Source organism: Cibotium barometz, chromosome 25 (genome assembly GCF_041138505.1).
Source record: "Cibotium barometz isolate CiBa-2024 chromosome 25, ASM4113850v1, whole genome shotgun sequence".
NCBI classification, from domain to species: Eukaryota; Viridiplantae; Streptophyta; class Polypodiopsida; order Cyatheales; family Cibotiaceae; genus Cibotium; species Cibotium barometz.
Window position 1 is genome coordinate 1175508 of NC_141070.1, and position 20993 is coordinate 1196500.

Sequence of the window (20993 nt, forward strand, 5' to 3'; positions counted from 1 at the left end):
GGCTAATTGTAGATGCAGAATTGAATAATAACAATTTGTATGTTTTTTTTTTTGAAGATTCTGGCCTCAGGGGCCAGGGCTCAGGCATTGCGCTAGGTGTAGGTGCTCCTGAGAGCTTCTGTGACCTGTCACACTTAGTGCGTACGAGTAACATTTATACTCATAGTTAATTCGGTTTTATGATTTCAAATCCAAACCCCCGATATCTCTCTGTCTCTCTCTCTCTCTCTCTCTCCCCCTCGCGCTCTTCCCTAGTAGTCTGTAGTTCCCATTCCTCTTTCAACTCCCTTCCAACGCGCTCCGTTGCTCCCAACATCCAAGACTCAAATATCTGACGATCATTTTTTCCACTGCTCTTGCATGTGTGTTGTGAACGAGAAGGTGAGTCGTGAGTCGGACTCGTGACCACTGACTAGTCCTCTCTCTCTCTCTCTCTCTCTCTCTTTTGGAGTTGTAACTTGTATCATGACCCCCAACGTCATGGCCATGCCCTTCCCAGCGTCATCCCCTTCACTGTCCCCCAGCTCGTGTGAGATAATCATACTATTCTTCTCGTCGTTCTCGACAGCGATTTCGCCCACACAAGTGATCCGCTGTCTGTTAAGCACGATTTTAAGCCGCCCACTCAACTACTAATGGGAGGAATTTGCTAGCAGGTAATTCCTCACTACTGAGCATCAGCTCCAGCACTTTGTGAGCAAAGGATATGGTGTCTGCCAAGGAATACGCTCTTTTCGCAACTCTACTGTGTCTTTTGATATTGCTAATGCATTCAATGATCAGCGGATCAGCGGTGACCGATTGTGAGGATGAGATGATGAGCTCTGAGGAAACTGAGGCCACGTACCAAGTGCTAGAGGCAATCGACAGTGACATAACTTGGAGGTCACTATACCCTGGAAACCTCTGCTTGGAGGGTCCTCACGGGCTGATTTGTGGCAAGGATGACAACAATGTCCCCCATGTGGTTGAGTTTAATCTGGGCTGGGTCTCTGAAGCAGACAACAATCCGCAGTGCGGAGGGAACGCCACAATCAGCCCCGCAGTACAGAAGTTTCCGTACTTGCGAAAGCTTTTCTTCTACAATTGCTTTACCGTCAGAGAGGTGATGCTGCCGTCTGTGTTGTGGGCATTGGGAGATTCTTTGGAAGAGCTTGTTTTCCTGCGTAACCCGAAACTTGTGGGCAGGCTGCCAGAGCAAATTTCTATGCTGGGCAAGCTTGAGCGGCTCATCCTGACAGGCAATGGGGTCGGAGGTACGATCCCCGCACAACTGGGAAACCTGACAAGTTTAGCACAGCTCGTGCTGAGCCACAATGAGCTTTCGGGAGAGATTCCCGACAGCTTGGGCTCTCTGAAGAAGCTCAGGGTGCTGGATTTGAGCTGGAACAGGGTAGGAGGAAGTATCCCTCCCTATCTTGTGAGAGGAATGCAATGTTTGCAGAAGCTAGACCTGAGCCACAACAGGCTAACTGGAAGCATTCCCGTGGTGATAGGAGATGCTAATGCAATGAAGCTTCTGGATTTAAGTTGGAACAATCTGTCCAGCACTTTGCCTGATGCATCTCTGGGCAAGTTGATTCATTTGCGGGTGCTGCAGCTAAGCCACAACCCCTTCGCTAGCACGCTACCAAGGCTGATGTGGGCAAACCTCAGCCGTCTGGTCGGAGTGGGTCTGTCGGAAGCGGGCTTGAGGGGGAGGATCCCGGAGTCCATGGGCAAACTGAAGAGCGTGAGGTATTTGGATCTGAGAGGCAATAGCCTGGAAGGCACCATCCCTTTCAGCCTGGGCCAGCTGCCGCGCATCTACCAGATGGATCTGAGCGGCAACCGCCTGGTGGGTTTGCTGCCTTTTCCTAGCGATTTCGTGGTGCGCATGGGAAGAAACCTTCGCGTGGGTAGCAATCAAGGCCTCTGCTGCACCTCCGACCTCATCACCACCATGCTGACCATCAACTCCGCCTTGCATGCTTGCGACGCCAACGACGCTAATTACCATAGCTCCGACTCCCGTGATGATGCCGTCGAATTCTCTTCTCCGCGCCTGGCCGCATCTCGATCTGCAGGTCAGCATCCCACCATGATTTCATCACTCCTGCTAATGACACTCGCATTGGCTTTCGCCTTGGTGTAAATGTACCCACCAAGCTTGAAGGACTGCCTATAGCTACCACGGCCTGTTATTTTTGGCTTCTGTATTTTGGGTTCTTTTAACGAGGCTTGAGTTGGAACATCGTTACAACGTATTGTGCACACCTGCGATTGTATACATGGATCTGCCAGCCAGGACTTGATTAGCATACTTACAAGGTTGTTTGGGGCTTGGTTGAGAAGGGGCGAAGAGCCCAGAGGGCCCCTGGATTCCACAAGAAGTGCTCAAAGCTTAGGATGGATGCCTGATGATGAAGTCCCATTTCATGTGAATGGCTCCTTTTGGATATGATGTAAGCTTCTTATGCAAGTAGATTCAGCTACATCAGCTTTTTTAGGCTTTGGTAGGCTTCCTTTTAAGGAGACGAGGCTTGGGGATGCTGAATGTCGATTGATGCAAGGTCAATATATATTGGTATGAAGCACATTTAACTAATCGCAAGCGTTCTCAGCTTTGAATATTGCTATGGCTTGAATAAGGTTATCACTTGCCCTCACTTCTGCTACGACTTTGCTGCACTTTTTTTCAGAGCTTTTGCATTCGTTTCACCTCGGAAGCGTTCTTAACCTTGCATATTCATATGGCGTGAATAAGGGTGTCACTTGCGCTTACTTTGGCTGGTTTCGATTTCGCTGCACATTTTTTCAGAGATTGTTATGCACAAACCCTAGGCATGGTTCATTCTTAGGCATACGCACGTGCACACATTACTAATGTTATGGTTTTTTAGGCATACGCACGCTCACACATTACATTCACACATGCACATGTATCACCGGACTTAGCCATCTCGCACATAATGCAATCTTGTCTAATGCCTCTGTTATCTCGTGTGTGTTTTGTGCGCATATGTGCAATGTGCATATCTCTAGCTTCCATGGGTGCTCTTAAGCTAGAGTCTAGTCATCTTCATATTACATGGCCCAGACTCTAACCTTGGGCTCCTGTGAGTGCCCACACACCTCCGTTGCTCTCACGCTCGCCGAGGGCCCTCTCCACCATCATCATGATGGCTCTCTCCACTTGCTATATCATGATGGCTCTCTCCACTTGCTGCAACTGCATTCCCCTTTACCTTAAAGACATCGCCCCTTCCCATATGGCCGCCTCTCCCAACGAAAGACGGGCCTGAGTCGTACTGGCAGACCTAGCCCCCTCCACTGGTGAAGCCAAACTTTATCCCCGCCCAACAAGAGGGCTCTCTGTTTGAACGGGCTTCTCTCCAGGCTTCTTCCCTGGCTCATGCAATGGCTGATCTGCACGAAGCTGCATCCTATTACCACAGGGGCCCCCTCTCACTCGATCTTGCATCGGGATCCTCACCTATCCCGCCAACGATGGCTTTGGCCAGTCAAAGATGGACGACGGTAAGCTGTCGTGATTAGAAAAAAATTAAGAAAAAATTGGAGTGTGGAATGCAAGTCACTGAGCTTTAGATAGGGTAAAACCCTTAAAATTATCACAAAGTATTGAATGGCATCGCCCATCACCCCAGAATTTCGTATACCTATTCACTCAAAAAATATTTCGCATTAATTAAAGGTTGGAAAAAATATTTCGCATTGTTTTACTAAGGTTCTTATGTTTACACCTTAGTTGCTATAAAGAATTATGTATTCAATGGTTTGCAAAAAAAAATCCATTTAAAAAAAACCATAAATTTACAAATCGCACCACTAAATTTGATGGTTTGCAAAAAATATCTCTTGTTTTTAAAAATGCTGAAAATTGACAAATTGCACAAGAGAGATAAATTTTTGACAACAATATATATATACATACATACATACATACATACATACATATACATACATGCATACATATATATATATATATATATATATATATATATATATATATATTTCAAAAAAAATTAACACCTACAATCATAGAAGCCTCAAGTGGCTTGGTTAAATGAGTGGCCCTTTTTTGCATTTAGTAATGCACGGGTCAGAACATATAGATCTTGCCCTACTCTTCACCATATGTAGATTTCTAACCACTTTATTTCTTTCAAGGGGTGTGAGAATATGAGGATTTGATGACTTTGCTAAGCCTTTGCCTTTGTCATGGGCATGCGAGGATGTGGCAGCTTCCAAGACTTTCCCTTTATTTCGTGGACACGCAAAAGGGCATGCTATATCTTTACCTACATTTGTGATGTCTATAAGCCCTTGAGGATGGCGAGGTGCCATGGCAAAGACCCCTCCAACACACAGACCCAACTCGACCTAACCCCACAACACAGAACCTATGACAGTCAAATAGACCCAATCGAACCTCGATAGTGAGTCCCCAAGCCCACAATAAAGAGCCTACGACCCAATGCAATGCCAACAATGAGTTCCCACAACACAAAGCCTACAACAAGCAGACAAACCCAACCCAACCCCAACAAGGAGATCCCACAACATTGAACCTATGACAGGTAAAGAAACCTAACCGAACCTGAATAGTGAGTCCCCAACCCAATCTACTAAATCCCTAGGCCAAGCATCTAGGTGCCCGACCAAGCTCCCAACCCAACCCAAACTCCTAGAGCCCTCCACCAAGGTGCTCATGTCGGCCCAACCCCACAACATAGAGCAGACAAAGCCAACCCAACCCAAGCTCCTAGAGCCCTCCAAACAGGTGCCCTTTTATTGCCCCAGGTAACCATACCAAATTGTGTCCCACCCACGATCGTACCAAAGGCTCCCAATCCAATGTGGATTCGTCGTACGCGCCCTCACGAGGTCGATGCACATAAAGATATTAATTAGATTTAATCTACATTTAATTACTCAAAACACATTTAATCGATACTATACGATTAATCTACAAAAGCAAAAAGAACAAGCATTAATTAGCAACTAATTAATAAAATCAAGATTAGCAAGGTTCTCATCAAATCGAACCAACAAAAAAGCATTAATTAGCAATTAAACAATAAAATCAAACTAGTATCATTAATTTTAGCAACTAATCATAGACCATCATAGGAACCAATAACTAATCATTAATTAGTAACTAATCAAAGACCATTATAACTAATCACAAACGACGAAGCATAGACCAACAACAATCAACCACATACCATCATAGCACATGCCACCACAGACATGCGGACACTTTGAGCAACACGCAAGAAAGGAGTGAGCTGCATCTCACCTCAGCACGAAGAGCAGACAGAGGAGATGCCGACGAAGGAGCAGTCCCACACCACGAACCACGCGATCCCTTGTCCTAAACATAGATGGACACATAGGAGATGTCGACGAATGAGTAGCCCCACGAACCAAGAGAGCCCCTATCCTAAACATAGACAACACGTAGGGGCGAGCTGAAGGAGCAGTCCCACACCACTAACCACGCGACTCCCTGCCCTAAACACAGACAACAACATGCAAGAAGAAAGGAGCGACCTGCATCTCACCTTAGCGGGCAGAGGAGGTGCAGACGATGACGAAGGAGACGCCCAGGAGTGACGAGCTGCTCCATGAACCCCCTTAATTGCCACCTAGCCTCCATGCATGCACATTGTCCCAAAAATTTCACAATCGTGCTAAATCCTACCTAACACCCAACCGTTAGCCTTATAAACCTTTAAATATTTTTTAGCCTTATAAACCTTACAAAAGTTATTTTTTCCTTGGGGGTTCCTTCACGCCCCCCGGTGGGGGTTGGGGGCAACGCCCCCGGTGGGGGAGGGGGCAACGCCCCCAGCCGGGGGTTTGTGGGCAATGCCCCCAGTGGGGGGCAACGCCCCCAGTGGTGGGGGACGCCCCCCGGCGGGGTCCGGGGGTCCGAGGGGCAACGCCCCCACGATAAGACCTATGTGTGATATGAAAAAAAATCGATTGCTTAATTCTTATTACGAACTTTGATGAAAGTGATTTTTTTAAGATAATTCTATTTATTGTCAAACGTCCATTTTTCATAAATATTCTTCATTAAATGTGATATATTCTTGAGAATATATGCTTTATTAAAGAAGATATCCTTTAGTGATGTGAACCTTTTCTAAGAATTTGAATTTGGCCCATGAAAAAAAAATTGATTGCTTAATTCTTATTACGAACTTTGATAAAAGTGATTTTTTAAGATAATTCCATATATTGTCAAACGTCCATTTTTTATCAACGTTCTTCATTAAATGTGATATATTCTTGAGAATATATGCTTCATTAAAGAAGATATCCTTTAGTGATGTGAACCTTTTGTAAGAATTTGAATTTGGCCCTCTCTTTCAATCTTCTCTCTCTAGGATTTCCCTCTTCTCCTAAAAACGTACTCTTCTTCTTGCTCACACTTTCGACCCTGGTTTTTGTTCTTGCTCTCTCTGTGATGTTTTCTCTGCATTACGACTCACCTAAGCTCTCTAATCAAAAGATTTAGTTGTGCTTAAGCAAGATTTTGACCCTTCATGTATGCTTCATCTGCATATCTACTTCTTTTCTGCATATCTACTTCTTTTCATCTTCTTGTTTCTGTCTTCACACGTCATTGCTGTTTTTTTGTAGTTTTTGGCTATGGAAATTTGAAGTTCTTCTTAAATATTGATGCTAATTAGACGCTAATCAGAAGCAACTTTGCCAGCAAGCTTCGCAACAACAACAGCCATTCACAATATTGACGCTAATCAGAACTTTGCCAGCAAGCATCGTAACCATAGCCATTTAAAGGTAGGCTCTTTGCCTCATGCATGTTCTTTGTTTTCTTGATTTTCTGGTTCATAATACTTAATTATATAATTAATCTTTCTTAATCATAATTAGTTAGTAAGATAAATAAGATCATATAATACATTCATGATATAAAAATAAAAATATGGTTAACTTCACACCCAGTTTTCTTAAAATCGAGAATGTTTCTTGACTAAGAGCCTACTTGAAAAAACAAACAATGCAGAAATAAGAAAACAAGTATGAAACTAACCTTGATCAGTTTTTCAACACTCTTATTATGGCAAAGATGCGACCTTGTCCCTTGAGAATGCTTCTGTCTTGCTGATTCTTCTTGTATGCTGCGTTGACCTTGCTTGTATAAGCGTACTTGTATATACTACTTGCACATATGTGTAATCACTCGCTATGCAGAAAATAGTGATCTATCCATGTAGGAAAATAGAGACTAATTGGACATTGTAGAATAATTCTCTGTATATGTATGCATTTCACATGAAATGACTTTTTCAAGACACACATATACTTGTGCTTACAAAAGCGGTAACAAAAATATACTTCTGGTTATATGATGCTTCAAACAAAAGTGACTGTGCGCCAAAAGCCATGGTCAATATGAAAGCTTCTTTCTGAAATAGCCATAGGATATTGCCTTGTGGTCAAATCTTTGCACCTCAACTATTACACGTAACATGTTGTGTCTCTATTGCATATCAGACTAAAATCGGATGAAAGTAAGAAAATCATGCATACTTTCAATGTCACATAATAATATGGCCAAAATCCGTGGGCACCTATGTTTGATTGTTACATGGAATTATGGTTAAAATCCATGGACACCTAGGTTATTAAGATGGTTCTTTTTGTGTTCTATTTTTTTAAAAAATCATCTTATATCCAAGATCACTTGTACATTGAAAGGATTTAAGGAATTTGGCCAAGTAGAGCTGTCTTCTAAGAGTAAAACCAAACATAGCAAAGTTTTTACCATATGGTCAAATTCTATAGAAGACATCTCCTTCAAAAACCCATGCTACACATAGAATATAAACTATCAACTGGCCACTTTCATGACAATATGTCCACGATGAATCTATGACGATGTCTACATGAAATTTGGTATTACAAAAAAACCTTTCATTGTGGCATGAGAGTATGGATAAAATCCATGCTCACTTTGTATATCCATTAGTGATCTCTAACATTAGTGCTCTCCATTGTCACAAGATTTTTTCATATGGTCAAATTCTACCTTATAAATATTACATTCAACATTTTGGACACATAGGCTTTGGCCTTGTGGTCAAATCTTTGTATCTCAATTGTTACATGTAACACATTGTCTCTCTATTTCATGTCAAACTAAATTTGAAATTATGGAAAAAAAGTAAGAAAATCATGTATTCTTTCAATGTTGCATAATAGTATGGCTAAAATCCACGAGCACCTATGTTTGATTGTTGCATGGAATTATGGTTAAAATCCATGGACACCTAGGTTACTAAGATGGTTCTTTTTCTGTTCTAAAATTCTTTTTCAATCATCTTAATTACAAGATCACTTGTATATTGAAAGGCCTCAAGGAAGTTAGCCAAGTAGAGGTGTCTTCTAAGAGTAAAACTAAACAAAGCAAAGTTTTTTCCACATGGTCAAATTCTATAGAAGACATCTCTTCAAAAGCCCATGAATATGAATTATCAATTGGCCACTTCCACTATAATAGGTCCATGATGAACCTATGACCATGTCTACATGAAAATTGGCATTACAATATAAACCTTTCATTGTGGCATGAGAGTATGGATAAAATCCATGCTCACCTGTGTTTGATTGTTGCATGAAGTTATAGCCAAAATCTATGAGCACCTAGCTTACAAAGATGGTTCATTTTGTGTTCTGAAATTGTATATGGATCAAGATCACTTGTATATGGAAAAGCCTCAAGGCTAGGTAGAGATTCCTTCTCAGAGTAAAACTAGATAGAGAAAAGTTTTTGCCATATGGTCAAATTAAATAGAACACATTTCATAGAAAAACCCATGATCCAAACTACAAGGTATTGTCCTTCTTGCAATTCTATTTCATTCAATAAACCTTCATATAGCCATCTCATTTCTTAGAACGATATTTGACCATATGGTTAAAATCTAAGCCATACATAGAATATGTCAAATGCTCAAGTGGCCAATTCCATTGTAATAGATCTATACCACTCGTACACAAGATTTTTGACATTACAACAAAACCTTCATACTCTAGAAGACCATGTTGATATGGACACTAGACCCTAGTCACATGGAATGTGTTTAGTTGGAAAAAGTACACCTCTACTACAATCCATTACTACTCTCGACGACTGTCCCAAGATTTGGCCGTATGGTCAAATTCTACCTTGCAATTGAGGACAAATTACATTCAACACTTTGGACACAAGGGCTTTTTTTCTTGTTGTCAAATATTTGTATCTCAATTCTTACACTATAACACGTTGTTTCTCTATCACAAGTCAACTAGATTTGAAATTATGGACAAAAAAAAGAAAATAAAGCACACTTTTATGGTTGCGTGATAGTATGGTTAAAATAAAAGGTACCCTTGTAATACCTTACAATAAGGTCAAATTCTACCTTACAATATAGGCATATTACATTCAAATCTTTGTATCTCGTCGATGGTTACACATAACACATTGAGTCTCTGTCGCATGTCAAACTAAATTTGAAGTTATGGACAAAATTCTTTGTGAATCATCTTGTATTCAAGCTTACTTGTATATGGAAATGCCTCAAGGAAGTTGACCATATAGACATGTCTGCTCAGATTAAGCAAATTAGAGCAGACATTTCCTTTACAATCCATGCTACAAACTACAAGGTAGTGTCCTTCTTGCAATGATGTTTTATCCAATAAATATTCATATGGCCACTTGTACAACAACACATTTATAGTCTAGAAGACCATGTTGGTATGACCAAATTGCCAACACTAGACCCTAGTGGCATGGAATGTGTTTAAATGGAAAGGACCTCTATTGATATCCATTACTGCTCTGCATTATGACAAGATTTTCAAACTCTACCTTACAATTGAGGACATATTAAGTTTAATTTTTTGGATAAAATTATTTTTTACCTTACTATAAGAAAAAACTTTCCACATGCCATGTTTGTGCTACCAAGGACATGTTACATTGTTTTCTTCTTGAAATCATACTTCACCTGTGGTACATTTTCGCTAGCCATATGAATCTAACACAGTCCCCTTTTACATAAGTTTAGACCATATGGACAAAACAATTTTCTATGGTGAACTTATCACCACTCATTGTCCATTGTATTGCCATTGCAACAAAAATAATATACTCTATAAGGCTATGTTGGTTTGGCCAATTTTCTAGATATAGACTATGGTGGCATGCATCTTCCTTATTTAGAAAGATCAAATGTAATATTTCTCAATTGTTAAAAGTTTTGGCATTATTATCGCCAAATTATACCTTACAAATAGGGACATACTAACTTAACCCTTTGTAGGATGAGATTTGGACATATGGTCAAATTCTATATCTCATCAAAATGCATATTGTATTCAACACTTTCTATTTTGAGATGTGAAAATATTATCAACATGCATACTAAAACATGGGGTGATATATCAAGGTCCTCTAGTACTAAAAAAACTTTAGTAAAGACTTTGAAAATTCATGATACTAATAAACATGTATATACCCTCCTTCTTGTGATAAGTATTTCATCCAAACTACATTTTGTATAAGCCATAACACTCTAACTTGGTCCCTTTTTAGATAATATTTCACCAAATAGACAAATCTATAAGCCTATGTTTTTATGTCCAATTTTCTAGGAATAGAATATGGTGGCATGCATCTTCGTCAATTGGAAAAGCCAAATTTGATGTTTCTCTCCATTGTGAAAATATCTTGCCATATGGTCAAATTCTAACTTACAAGTTAAACCCTTCTATGATAATATTTGGAAATACATTGGTCAAATCCTATGCATGCATATTATAATCATAACACTATTGAATAAAGTTTTGGCCATGTGGTCAAAACCTAATATTTCTATGCAATATCTTGCCATATGGTTAAATTCTAACTTAAACCCTTTCTATGATGATATTTGGACATACATTGGTCAAATCCTATGCATGCATATGGTAATCATAACACTATTGAGTAAAGATTTGGCCATGTGGTCAAAACTTGATATTTATTTCAAATATATCTTATTTTTTGTACTTATGTAGGTTTATTCAATGGCAAAGAAATCTACTTCGGCAAGGAAGGAGAATCAAATCATTGATGGAGTTAGTGGGGATTTTGTGTGGCCTTGGTTTATGGATGTTTATGACAAAGAAGGAAAAAGGGCAAACAATGTCCTTTTATATGCTTCAAAGCTTGAGGATTCAACATATGATCAAGTTGGGATCATTGAGGGGTTGATGGATGGATGTGCTGGTGGGAAGGAAGGGATCCCATGTATTGTAGTAAAGATCAAGGGGAAGCACATTGAATACAATCTGAATCCCTTATCTTTTCAATCTACACATATAAAAGAGGATGAAGTATACTCTTTGAGAGCAATGGGTTGGAGCCTCCCAGAGGAGATATCAGGGACACATGACATAATAGCTACATTTGAGTCTATCAAGCATAGTGAACTTCTTTTTCCTACAAAACATGGTGATCGACCAAAGAAGAAGACAAAGATTGAAGATGCACAAGCACAATCAATAGCTTCAAACTCACAGGCTCTTGTTGTGAGTGTACCTCCTAACACTCCTTTGGACAACACAAACCAATCTTCAAAGGCATAAGTAATCCAAGCAACACCTTTGGTGTCACTTGAAGTCAAGGTGTTGAAAGAACCTTAGACTTTCCGGACATGGTTAAGAAGAAGGGTAAAAAGGATGGTTCAGGATTTCACATGTTTGAAAAATACTTTCCATTTGGCTCAACCACACAGTTTCCTATTGATGTTGGTAGATGCTATGAGGCACCACCTTTATATGCCTAAAGAACATTTTTTTGGGATTATGTGCACAAGTTAACATCATCTTTTGTAAAGAATCCCATGAATCCAGCAACAGCAGCATACCTCATGCCCTTTTTGGAGGAGAGTGATGTGAAGCGACCCATGCATCGTGTGATGAGGTGGAAGTGGATAAGCTACATTCTTACTCCTATTGGATCATATCAGGTCTTCACTCAATCCATGCGGCAAAGATCTATATCCTAAGTAGCACTCATCGATGCCTAGCAACCAAACATCTATATGCCACAAGGAATGCAAGAATCTTGGTGGACTGTCCTGCTGAAATGTGCATTGAGCTTTCTAGGATGACAAATATGGAATCCCACAATGTTATGAAGAATGGTCCTGATCTTGAGCAACTTCAACAAGTAAGGGATCAATGGATAGCATTTGGGTCTCCACCAAAACCTCAACAAGGGCTTCCAAAGGGTAGTCCTCAAAGAGTACCATGGGAGGTAATGATGTACAACCTTAGCTTGTCTTATTCAAAATGCATTTGGTGTTTTCTTTCTCATTTCATATTTTCGTTTTTGATAGAGATTTATAGAATACATTGGAGAAAAGTGTGCATCACGTGATTGTCATATGATAGTGAGCACACAAGAGATATTTGATGGTTGGATTACCATCATGAAGAGATACTCAAAGGGGGAGCTTTCGTCTCAAGAGGATACCACCACAAAGAAGGGAAGGCAGCCTTCTCCCGCAACTTTTCGTTGCCTTATGGGTCTAAAGGATGGGGACATCCTCACATTACAAAAGGAAGTTAATCTTAGAAACAAATGGGACAAAGAGGATGTTGTTGACATGGAGACAAGGGCAAAGCAAATCAAGCAAGATAGGGTGCTCCATGAGGAGCTAGTTTCTCTCTTCAATGCCTCAACTCAAATAGTATGATGAAGAGTTGGGAAGATCTTGTTGTTGAATACGACATCACCAACGATGTATACACAAAGATTTTAGGTGTTTGCAGTGATTGGATGTCAAAAAAGCTCACACATGGGGCTGATGCAAGACCATTGCCAAATGGTGCAAAAGACATTGTGAACTTTCTTATTGTGAAGAAGCAAGATCCTCTTCACTAAGCCCGCTTCCTAACGCCAAACTTTTAAAAAAAAAAGATCCTCTTCATTCTTCTACTAGCTTACCTTGGCAAGTATATATTGTGGGGTGCAACCTTGAGGCATTCGATCTTATATACAATGTGTACAAAGATCCTATTACCATTGGTGTGGTTGTCCTATAAGCGGCACATGGAGTTGGGGGAATGACATGGGATTCTATCGTGTTTGGAAAGGTGGTATTCACATTATTAAAAATGACATGTGAGCCTAAACAATTCATTTTGTTGTCATTTCTCAACCGCAAACAAATGGCAGCTATGGAGGAGGCCCTTGAGAATCTTTCATGCAAGTACCATATGCAAGTTGGAAGTGTTGACTTCCTACCAATGGCCAAGAGTCTTGCTTTTGGGGCCATGGATTCATTTGTTATGTTGACACTTGTGACCATGGAGAAAAGCTTCATCAATCTAGATCAATATGTTGGAAATTCCAACAAGCCATGCATTTTGGATAATGAATCCATTGAAGCCATTGACAAGGAAGGAAAGGATGGAGACTTGAAGAAGAACAAACTATTGCAAAGGCCATATTTAGAAAGAAAAAGGTCATCAAGGCTACAATCAAGGCATTCAATGATGCACATGAGGTTGTATGTGATATATTCTCATGTGGTGTTGCATCAAAGGTCGCATTGGAACATCGCATGAAGACTATTGCAGTGGTGTGCAATAGTCAAGAGCAAAGAGAGATTGAAGCGGCATGTTAGAGAGCCCATGAGAGTGCCAACCCACCTACAAGTGCTCAAGAGGTTCCTCCCATTGGTGCTCTAGCTCTTGACCTACCGCCGGAGGGTGTGGATGAATCAAGCCAAGACATAGCAAATATTATTATGAAAGAGAGGTTGAAGGCTACTTCAGGTGTTTGAATCTCTCTATCTCTAACTTTTGCCACTATGGTGTAAGGTTGAACTTGTGTTTTGGATGACGACTTCATGACATAACATTTCCTACATATTTTCTCATTTTGTGGTGCTATCTAAAGCAAGCCTTACAAGCCCATTTCTCTCAGTTTTGTGTTTATTATTTAGGAGTCCTTATTTCTAGAAATATTTTTAAATAATTAAAAAAACAAAAATAAAAATAAAAAAATTTATTTTTAAAGAAAAAAACCAAACGTGTGGAGAGGAAAGATTTTTTATTTGGAGAAAAATTTTTTGAAAAGAAAATTGACCCTGACCCCGGCCTCGGTCTATGATATATATATATAGGAGAGTGAGCCTCCATAGCTTTCTTTCAAGTGAGAGCTTACGGGAAGTTATGCTCTATATGTAGCCCACTCCCCAAGGAGTAAAGTGAGCATGTGGGATAAAGCCCTCACCCTTTCCTCCACAAGCAAATAGCTTTCGTCCCTTCCCCCATAGGGAAACGGACCGTTTTGAGGACCACGAGAGCTCTGGATAGGCAAACACGGTGCTGTAAAGCACGCTAGGACCCTTTGAACGATACGCTCGTTTCGAGCTATCACACGTCCTAGTCCAAGTTCGACCTTAAGTAAGGGGGTCAAAAACGAGTTAAAAACAATCTAAAAACAAGTAAAAACGGGGTGCAAAACACCTAAGAAACCACTTGTGTGGGCTTTAAGGGTAGTTACCAATGCACGTAGGGTACCCACGTCACATGCATCTACGTTTTGGTCGGGTGCTAGAGCCTGAGCCACTAGAAAGCGTTTCAGTTTACGCAGGCTCACACCATCCCTCCACGTTAGCATCTTGGCCTTCGGCTGGAACCCAAGGGAGTGTAACCCAAGATCCACGAATAGTGGATAGTGACTCGTCCTCTAACTCAGAAGCCATGGAAGGGCACCCTACCAAGAACCCTGAGGAGACAAGCCAAAACATGCCAGTTTGGGTCCCACAACCCGGATCTAGCATGTTTAGTCGTCTAATAGAGACCCTTAGTAGAGCTACACGCTCTGAACATGCGACAAGCGAAGTAAATGAGGAAGGAGGTAGTAGATTCGCCATTATTCACATCTTATGTAGACCCTACCCTCCCAAAGAGTGTCCATGTGGATATTCTACCTACTTCGTTTAATGAGGGCCCTACTGAGCTACCACCTTCCTATGCTCTTCCTAAAGTAGAGGTCCCTAGAAGCCAATCCATAAGAAGTGATATTGCGTCCACTTCAAGAGAACCGTTTGGCACACCAAGTCTGGATGGGATATTTCTCAATGAAAATTGGGAATATGATCTACACACAGAGACTCTAACTGACCTATACACGGGTTACACATACCATGTAGGTTGGTTAGAAGTCCTACGATCTACATCTAGTGCCACTAATCTAGAGGAGCAACAACAAATGATATGTGAGGTTATTCATAGAATTATCCAATTTGAGAGGCAAAATAGGGGAGTGAACCTAGTTTCCACTGGCCTTATGAGATTTTTGGATACAGGCAAGACCAAACAACCAACCCTATCACAATTGGAGACTCCCTCGGTGAGTCCCATAGACCCTTCGTATGTTGTTTCGCCTGGAGTCTCAATGCAGGTTGAGCCCACGAGCAGTAACTTTAGCTTTCCAACCTTGGCTCAACTTTCCATTAAGGAATCCACAATGCCTACCCCAATGATGAGCATGACAGAAAGCGCACCTGTTACCACTGTAGTTAGTACGACACCGCTACCTAATGGAACAGTATCTACAACAGTGCGTGTCATTGCCTATCGACCCTATGTACCTATCGCTACTCATGCTCATGTAGCTCCTACGCCTCTTAGTATGCCAATGGTGTATGCTCCACGACCGCCTTATCACAACCCTTATCCAAGAGGAGCTAGGCCTAGCCACATATCATATCCTACGTCATTTGCCAACATACCCAGACCAACGCCAACTCCTATCAGCCAAGCTATCCCAGAAGTGCCTCCACCAGCTATGCCTGCTCACCTAGGTGATCTCGCAGCGTTTGCTCAGACGATCGGACGATCTATTGCGGAAAACATGTGGGGTATGTCTGAGAGAGAACCTAGAAGCAAGGCAGTACAAGTGGCTAAGCTCACTCAAAACTTTAGTGGTAACGAGGATGTTAGGAAGCACATTGAAGTCTTTGAACACGTGTGTGATTCCTTGGAAGAGCACAATGAGCTACATAAGTGTAAAGCCTTAGGCATAACCTTGAGTGGGAAGGCTGGAGATTGGTATCGAACCTTAAGGGTTGAAGAGCGCACTCACTACCCCACTCTCAAAGAGATTGTTCTTGAAAGAATACATACGTGAGGGTGTGCTTTGGGGAGTAGCATCTCAACTCCAAAAAGCTGAACGCGAGGAAGGGGAGTCAGTGAGAGACTTTATAAGTCGATTGAAGCATCTAAATTCTCGCTGCACTTCCGATGAGCGCTTCAATAATAACCAACTGCTCGATAGATTCATTCGAGGATTGCATCACAAGGACATTTACAATGGCCTAGTCATTAGAGGTCTTACAACGTGGGAAGCAGTCACTGCCAATGCAATCCAGTTAGAAGACAACTTGATGATTGCAGGTAAAAAGGTGTCTTCGAAAACAAAATCCGTTAGTTCGCAAGTATCTGGGCACGAGCCAATGACAGTAAAACCTATTGCCAAGGAGCCCAAGATATCTGAAATGTCTGTGACCGACCTTACTACGGCTCTCCAAGAATACTTTAGGGGTAATCGAGCTCCTCAAAATAGCCATATGTACCCAAGAAGAGAGCAACAATGGTGTTCGGTTTGCTTAGGACCACATAGCACGAGTGAATGTCCCACATTCAGAGTCAAATTCAATGGGAATTGCAATGCATGTGGTAAGTATGGGCATCAATCTGAAGATTGCCTAGTACTTAAGCGAATGTTGGCAAATCAGGCACCACTGGCTTGGTCAAACACACCTCAAGTACCCGCGCTAATGCCTGCACAACCTGTCGAGCAACCGTCACAGCACATAGTTCCAAGGAATCCAAATGTAGTCCAGTCTATGCCGTTAACCACCGCCAGTGCTAGGACCACAACCTCCACATCTAAGGATTACCCCAATAAACCAGATGGGTTGTGAGTCACATAGTGCGTGTGGGGATACTGCATCAATTTCTCATGTAGTTACACGGTCAAGATAGCTTCAAAATCAAAACTACATTCTCGAAGAGAGGGATACTGCATCAATTTCTCAGGAAAAGAAAAAGAAAACACGGCGGAAGAGATCGCTTAATGCTACGAGCTCAAGCCTAGTTCAAAGACTAACATAGGGACAGGAGACGACCCCGTGTATATGAATGATCCTGAAGATGATTCCGATTCAATAGAAACTATGGGGACCAAAGCCACTACCTTAAGGGAGGAACCCATTCGGGAGCTCAATGAAGGAGAATCAAGCGAGTACATAAATAAAGGGAAACAGAAGGAAACTTCCTCGGCCCCACAACCAAGTCAGTTAATGCCCTCTTGACCACCCAAACTGACTGAGACTCCCCAAGACAAGCCACGTGGGCCAAAAACCCTCAAGAAAAAGATTGGAACTACCCAGTTGAGGAGATTGAACAAGTGCAACACTTAAGGGGTTTGGTGGAAGAAACACAAAGAGAACTAGAGCCAAACCCGAGAAAAATCAAAATTCCAGACAGAGTGTTTCCTACGCAAGTTCAGCCTCACAGGAACCATAAACCGTTAGCTATACCTAGTATCATTCAGGAAGAAAGTGAGGATAGGACATCAGGAAGTGGGCAAACACCCTTCTTGCTGGAAAGAATGTTTAGTGAGGGGAATGCCTTATCCCATTGAAGAGGAAGTGATTCCATCTTCACCAGTTCCTAGTCAAGGAGCGATATCTCGAAAAGTACCATTGAATGTGTCCAAGCTAATGGATTTCATGTCCTCTGAAATCAAAACCACGATCATATCCAAATTATACGGAGATCCTGAGCTATTCTTAGCTCTTCGGGCATTTCTCAATGGAGAACTAAAGGTGGGGCTACCACAATTTGTAAATATGGATAGACCCGACACGCTTCAAGATGAAGGGGAACATTGGGATCTACAGCCCAACCTAGATGAAGACTCGGTCGTTGAAATACCTGTGAACAAGTTGGGGCAGTACTTTGAAGGTGACGAATCTAATGCAACCCTCCCCATTACTACCAAGGGATTAACTCTAAAGGGAATCCTTGATGGTGGTACTGGAGTGAGCATTGTGACTAAAAACTGTTGGGAATCTATGGGAAAACCTCACCTCAAAGTCACAAACATAGTGGTTAAGATGGCAAACGGAACTATTGCTAAACCTATTGGAATGTTAAGGGACCTTAAGATCAAGGTTTTGGGGTACAAGGTAAGACATACCTTCATTGTAATGGATTTCTCCAAGCATCCTATGTCATATCAAATGATCTTAGGACGTCCTTTCATGAGGGAAGCACAAATGGTGCATGATTGGTCGAAAAACCATGTCTACCTACAATTCGAGGACTCTATCATTCGATTTGATCTTGAGAATGGTCATGCACACCCTTTAGGAAGCAAGGTTATCATTGATAATCGATCGGATACCACTATTCACTCCGCCCCATTAAGGTATTGCTATACATGCAAAAAAGAGACTGATGATGGGAAAGATTCTCCTTATATGGATGTCCTACCGGGTATGACTGAGTCAGATAATGTGGATTGGGTACACCTAGCGGCAACCATAGACACATGGGGAAATAGAGGCACAAGTTGGGTAACACCTGAGGGGCAAGATATGCCACCGTTAGTGCCAATAAACATGATAGGTGTTATGCACTTGAAACCTGATGGCGAGAAAGTGGCAAACTCCACTGACACTGAAAGCAGCGAAGACTCTGACCAATGCAACTCTGAGTATGAATCTCAAGAAGAAACTGACCCTGAGCCTAATGGGGGGAATGAATCAAATATTCACCCAAATGTGGAAGCAATGTGCTCAAGGCCTAGAACAGTGACCTCCTGCAGTTCATCCGAAAGTGACACAAGTGAACATCGACCAAGTGAGTTTGAATCTGACAGAAACAAAAACCAAAAACTTGGTAAGAAGAAAACGAGACATAAGCGACAACGCTATCGAGCCAATGTACGAACTGCAATAAACAAAGAAAGATCCACTGCAGAATGGCTTAGTTATGTAGGAGCTATTGACGCTCATCGAAAGATAGCGGATAATTGGGGACAATAGCTCCAAAGTCTCATGTGGTGTATTCCGCAACCTCATGACGTCGCCCAATTAGAAATCGAAGGGAAGCCAAAACTAAGTCGTACTACAAGAAGGCGGCAAAACCAAGAGTTAGCTCAGCAACAACAACAAAAGGAGGCGGAATTGAAAGAAAAAAGCCGGGCACAACAAGAACCAGTAGACTTACACCCCGCACCCGAGCATTTCAAATCATTCACCACAGGGGAACGTAAAGTGGTCTACACAAAGGCCCAACGAACACCTACCAATGGGAGTAGTGGTGTCTACGATGGCCCTGCGGTAGTTAAGGAGATAGACTTAGCAGATTCGGGTGAGGAGTCTAAACCAGTTTTTATTGCTCAAGACCTCACCCAGTCAGAGGAAGCTGCACTTAAGAAGCTTCTTAAAGAATTCAAGGACATATTTGCTTGGACATATCATGATATGAAGGGTGTTCCACCCTCAGTGATGCAACACACGATTCTAATGATTAGCACTGCTAAACCAGTCCAGTAACGTCCCTACCCAATGAATCCTAAGTACACAAAGATTGTATAAGAGGAAATTGAAAAGCTTGTAAAATGTGGATTCATATACCCTATTGAGTACTCAGAATGGGTTTCTCCGATAGTCATCGTACCAAAGAAGAATGGGAAACTCAGAGTGTGCGTTGATCTCAAAAAGGTTAATGCAGCCACCAGAAGGGATCGTTACCCCTTGCCATATTCTGAACATGTGCTTGAAAGAGTGGCAGGCAAGGAGGCATATAGCTTTTTAGATGGATACTCGGGTTACAATTAGATCACAATTGCAGTCGAGGACCAAGCTAAAACAGCATTTATCACGGAGTTTGGAGTGTTTGCCTTCCGCATCATGGCTTTTGGCTTGACCAATGCACCTGCAACATTCCAACGATTGATAAACACGACCTTTAAGGAATATCTAAGGGACTTCTATGAAGCTTTCTTAGATGATCTTTGTGTTCATTCCTCTTGGGACGAGCACTTGATGTGTTTACGAAAAATATTTGAAAGGTGTAGATTATATCGCATCTCATTGAATCCTTTCAAATGCCAATTCTGGGTTAAACACGGAGTTATCTTAGGGCATATAGTGTCCAAAAATGGGATTTCCACTGACGAGAGTAAAATCAAGGTCATTCTGGAATTGCCCCCACCCACCAACTATAAGGGAGTCCAACGCTTTATGGGCCACGTTGATTATTATATCGAAGATTTATTCTATTCTTCGCCGAGATAGCTTGACCATTGTATAAGCTTCTCATGGAGTTTATTTGGACCGAAGAATGTGGCCGTGCCTATGAGCTATTAAAGAAGGCCTTAGCGAGTGCTCCAATCTTGCGAATGCCTAACTGGGATTTAATCTTCCATGTGCATATTGATGCATCAAACTTTGCTATTGGGTGTGTGTTAACTCAACCCGGAGAGAACACAAATTAGACTACCCCATTAGCTTTGCCAGTCGCCAGTTGAACGATGCTGAGATGAACTACACCACTACGAAGCGAGAAGGGTTGGCAATGATATATGCAGTAAGGAAATTTCGTTATTACCTCCTTGTTGTGAGACCTGGCAAGAAACATGTTATGGCTGATCATTTGTCTTGCATACCTAATGGTGAGGCTCCTACGGGGGTTGATGATGACTTACTGGACACTTCCCTGTTCATGGTGGAGACAATGCCGGAACGGAGTGAGAAGATTGTTAACTTTTTGGTTAATGGCTTTCCACCCAAGGAACTTCGTAAAGATCTAGCTCGAAAGCTGATCAAAAAATGCGAACCCTATTGCCTGATCCCAGCTCCTATGAAGTGAAAGGTGTCAATAAGAAA

General features: G+C 41.7%; 1 protein-coding gene across 2 annotated transcripts; it reads left to right on the forward strand.

Annotated features, from left to right (window-relative positions):
* Positions 1–264: 264 nt before the first annotated feature.
* Positions 265–2584, forward strand: LOC147624137 (uncharacterized). 2 transcript variants are annotated; one of them, XM_086819878.1, is made up of 2 exons: positions 265–656; positions 784–2584. In XM_086819878.1, the coding sequence occupies exon 2, from the start codon at positions 815–817 to the stop codon at positions 2132–2134; it is 1320 nt and encodes a 439-aa protein (XP_086676004.1). In that variant the 5' UTR covers positions 265–656; positions 784–814; the 3' UTR covers positions 2135–2584. The 2 variants fall into 2 exon arrangements, with proteins under 2 accessions (XP_086676004.1, XP_086676002.1); XM_086819876.1 differs by having other exon boundaries at positions 265–2584.
* Positions 2585–20993: the final 18409 nt, after the last annotated feature.